The following is a 3661-nucleotide window of genomic DNA, read 5'->3' on the forward strand; positions in this document are numbered from 1 at the left end:
GGAAAACACTTTGACACAAAACAGACTGGATCCTGCCCAGAACGCCCAAACTTGCAACTGATCATTTGGGAATGGGTTAAGACAGTCATTAAATGCCACTTAACCTGCTTCCCCCTATCTAGGTAAACGAAGAAGCATTTAAGACCAGTGAATATTGGTCAGATTGGCACTTGCTTGCTGAAGGGTTGCTTAATTTTTTTTAAATAAAAGTAATTTGCGGTGTGTGTGATCTGTTCAGAGAAAATTCTTTGTGATGTTTTGTTGAGAATTGGCAGCAATGTGGTGGAAATAATTAGACATTGACCCCGGAGCTGGCTGTGGTGTACACTGTCCTTCGCATTAGTCCAATGTGTTTGTCAGCTGTTTACAGAATCTTCATTAACTGAGAGGGTTCCGAGATAAGGGAAACTCAAGCAGGGCATCAATGGCCAAGATAAGACCCTGCAACTGTGCAACGAAACTGGTGGAAGGGGAGTGCACTAGCACAGAGCAGAGGGAGCAAGCCAAGAGAAACCCATTGCATCCAGAAGCCGCATTTGTTCTCGTTATTATCTCCTCTTTGCAGTATTATAATCCACAGCTTGGCAAGACCCTCACAGCACGCCCTCCAAGACCAGAAGCCATGCCCTGTGCTACCTGGTTCGCGCTGGTGTCCGTTTTGATGCAAGTCGCGATGAGCAAACCACTCGCTGGCTGGGAGCACCCCACCGGTCAGGAGGGGCTCCACGGTTCCGACCTGGAAGGCCCTTCAGATGAAGAGGCCGGGTTCGACTTCAACGCCTTTCTGGAAAGCATGAAGGACGAGTTCTTGAGGAGCTTGAACCTGTCGGATGTTCCCGTGCACGACGCGTCCAAAGTGGAGCCACCCCAGTTCATGATCGACCTCTACAACAAATTTGCCACCGATAGATCCACCATGCCGTCCTCAAACATCGTGAGAAGCTTCAGGAACGAAGGTAACATTTCCCAGTTTGGGAAAGTTTGCCATGGACGGGGAGGGGCGGGGGGTTGGCGGGGAGAGTACCGATTCTGGCCTTAAATAATGCTTGTGGGAAGAGTAGATGTGAAACATACACGCGATTGTCACACTTAGAAATCCAGCTAACTATTGATCTCATACTCGCAACGTAGAAAATGGGAAAATAGAAGCCGGAGTAGGCCATTCGACCCTTCGGGCCTGCTTCCCCCCATTCATCTTGTTTCACAGCTTGAGGCTTATTAATTAGTGCCACGAGTAGGCTGACGTTAACAGTGCAATGAAGTTGCTGTGAAAATCCCCAATCACGGCTGATCATCAAATGTAAGTCACCAAATATTTGAAATACACTTAAAAAGTGTATTTTTTTAAAGATGTCATTAGTTCTGAAGAATGATGAGGTCTGTATATCATAGTCAATAACCATATAACTGACGGGGATTTTAATACGGGGTTTCAAAATTGTGAAATTTAAATTCTACAGTTGGATATTTGAATTATAAAATGCACTGGCGATTGGGGGGGGGGGGTGGTGGATGTGACCTTTTATTTGATTTTATTTTATTATTGTCATCTACTGGGATACAGTGGAAAGTATTGTTTCTTGCACGCTATACAGACAAAACATATCGTTCGTAAAATGTATTTATTCGTTTTGGGAGTAGGCTTACAATAACACTGCAATGAAGCTACTGTGAAAATTCCCTAGTCGCCACTCTCCGGGCGCCTGTTCGGGAACACTGAGAGAGAATTTAGCGTGGCCAGTGCACCTAAATCAGCATGTCTTTTGGGCTGTGGGAGGAAACTGGAGCACCCGGAGGAAACCCACGCAGACACGGGGGAGAACTGCAGACTTCGCACAGACAGGGACCCAAGCCGGGAATTGAAATCGGGTCCCTGCAGTGCTAACCACTGTGCGGACCCCATCGAGTGCATAGGGGTGAAGGAAAGAAGGTGCAGAATGTAATGTTACTGTCACAGCTAGGGTGTAGAGAAAGATCGACTTGGGGAATGTGGTTCAAAGTCTTGGATGTGTGTGTTGTTTTCAAAGGGTTGATGTTGTTTTTCTTTTCTCAGACACCACGTCCCTTCCCCCAGAGGGAGAAGACCAAGTGAGGAGACACGTACTGGTCTTTAATATCTCCATCCCTCGCCATGAGGAGATCACCATGGCCGAATTGAGGCTGTACACCTTTCTGCAGAGGGACAGGAGGATGTATGAAGGTGTGAGTAGGACGGTCACGGTCTACGACGTGGAGGAGGAGCAGGAGGTGGAGGGAGGGGAGGTGAGCCTGGAGGGGGTCTTGGTGCAACCCCAGCTGGTCCTGCTGGCCTCCACGCAGATCGAGGGCAAGGACAGCGGCTGGGAAGCCTTCGATGTGACCGGTGCCGTCAAACGTTGGTTCAGGTCGGGTGCCTCCACGCACAGGCTGGAGGTTCACATCCAGAACGGCCGGGGTAGCTCGCCGGGGGAGGTAGCCGACCCCAGCCCCGGGGATAAGGACGTGCCCCCGCTGCTGGTGGTCTTTTCCAACGACCGCAGCCACGGCCGCAGGGAGTCGGGAGCTGAGATGAAGGAGATGATTGTGCATGAGCAGGAGATGGTGCTGGAGGAACTGGCGAGGGGTTCCGAGGACCTGCTCAAGGCTCAAGCCATGCTCCCTTACGACTCCTCTTCCAGGACCCGCAGGAACGCCCGGGGGGATTACTGCAAACGCTCCCCCTTGCATGTGGACTTCACCGAAATCGGCTGGAACTCCTGGATCATCGCCCCCAAGAGCTACGAGGCGTACGAGTGCCGGGGGGTGTGCTACTTCCCCCTGACTGACCATGTTACCCCCACCAAGCATGCCATTATCCAGACCCTGGTGAACCGCTCCAACCCCAAAAAGGCGGCCAGGGCGTGCTGTGTGCCCACCAAGTTGGACCCCATCTCTGTGCTGTACAAGGACGACGCGGGGGTCGTCACCTACAAGTATAAATATGAGGGGATGGTGGTGGCGGAGTGTGGCTGTAGATAGTGAGGGGCAGAGGGAAGGAGAGGGCATGTGAACTCCCAGCCACTGCAAAGCCTGCAGCCCCGTTCCACCCGCACACTTGTAAATCTGTACATTTGGAGATGCAAATTTATATATTAGTTTATTTAATGACAATGTATGTACAGCTGGTCAATAAAATCGTTAAACTTTACACTTAATAGAAAATCTCATGAAGACTGTAAATATAGGCAAACTATTAGGGGATACTATTGAAGAAGGTCTCTGTAAATATAGACAAGCTATTAGGATATATTCACAGAGAGGCTCTTTGTAAGTACAGACAAGCTATTGAGGTATATTCGTGGAAAGGTTCTCTGTAAATATGGACAATCTATTGGGATATATTCAATCTGGAACAAGAGGTCACAGGTATAGGTTAAGAGGCGGTAGATTTAAAATTGAGATGAGAAGGAACTACTTCTGGCAGAGGGTGGTGAATTTGTGGAACTCGCTGTGGCCCCATTGCGCGGTGGAGTCTAAATCATTGAATGGTTTCCATAAGGAAAGGTGTGCAGGTTAGGTTGACTTCTCCAAAGATGTGCAGGTTAGGCTGATTGGTCATGCTGAATTGCCCCTTTAGTGCGGGGGTGGGGGGGGGCATTAGGAAACTAAATACGTGAGATAACTGGGAGAGGGCCTGGCTGGG

At 49.5% G+C, this 3661-nt stretch overlaps 1 protein-coding gene across 1 annotated transcript; it reads left to right on the forward strand.

Moving 5' to 3' along the window:
* Positions 1–424: 424 nt before the first annotated feature.
* LOC145360395 (bone morphogenetic protein 10-like) lies at positions 425–2997 on the forward strand. Its single transcript, XM_080215592.1, has 2 exons — positions 425–956; positions 2054–2997. Exons 1-2 carry the CDS (start codon positions 425–427, stop codon positions 2995–2997), a joined length of 1476 nt encoding a protein of 491 aa, XP_080071718.1.
* The last annotated feature ends 664 nt before the right edge of the window (positions 2998–3661 follow it).

This window comes from Carcharhinus amblyrhynchos, chromosome 31 (assembly GCF_965287045.1).
Source record: "Carcharhinus amblyrhynchos chromosome 31, sCarAmb.v2.hapA, whole genome shotgun sequence".
Classification (NCBI taxonomy): Eukaryota; Metazoa; Chordata; class Chondrichthyes; order Carcharhiniformes; family Carcharhinidae; genus Carcharhinus; species Carcharhinus amblyrhynchos.

What these genes read in the sequence shown, in the direction of transcription:
- LOC145360395 (XM_080215592.1), top strand. Translation starts at nt 425, where the DNA reads ATGGCCAAGATAAGACCCTGCAACTGTGCAACGAAACTGGTGGAAGGG. An exon ending in GAGAAGCTTCAGGAACGAAG is followed by an intron (nt 957 to 2,053) that starts GTAACATTTCCC and finishes TTCTTTTCTCAG; the next exon opens with ACACCACGTCCCTTCCCCCA.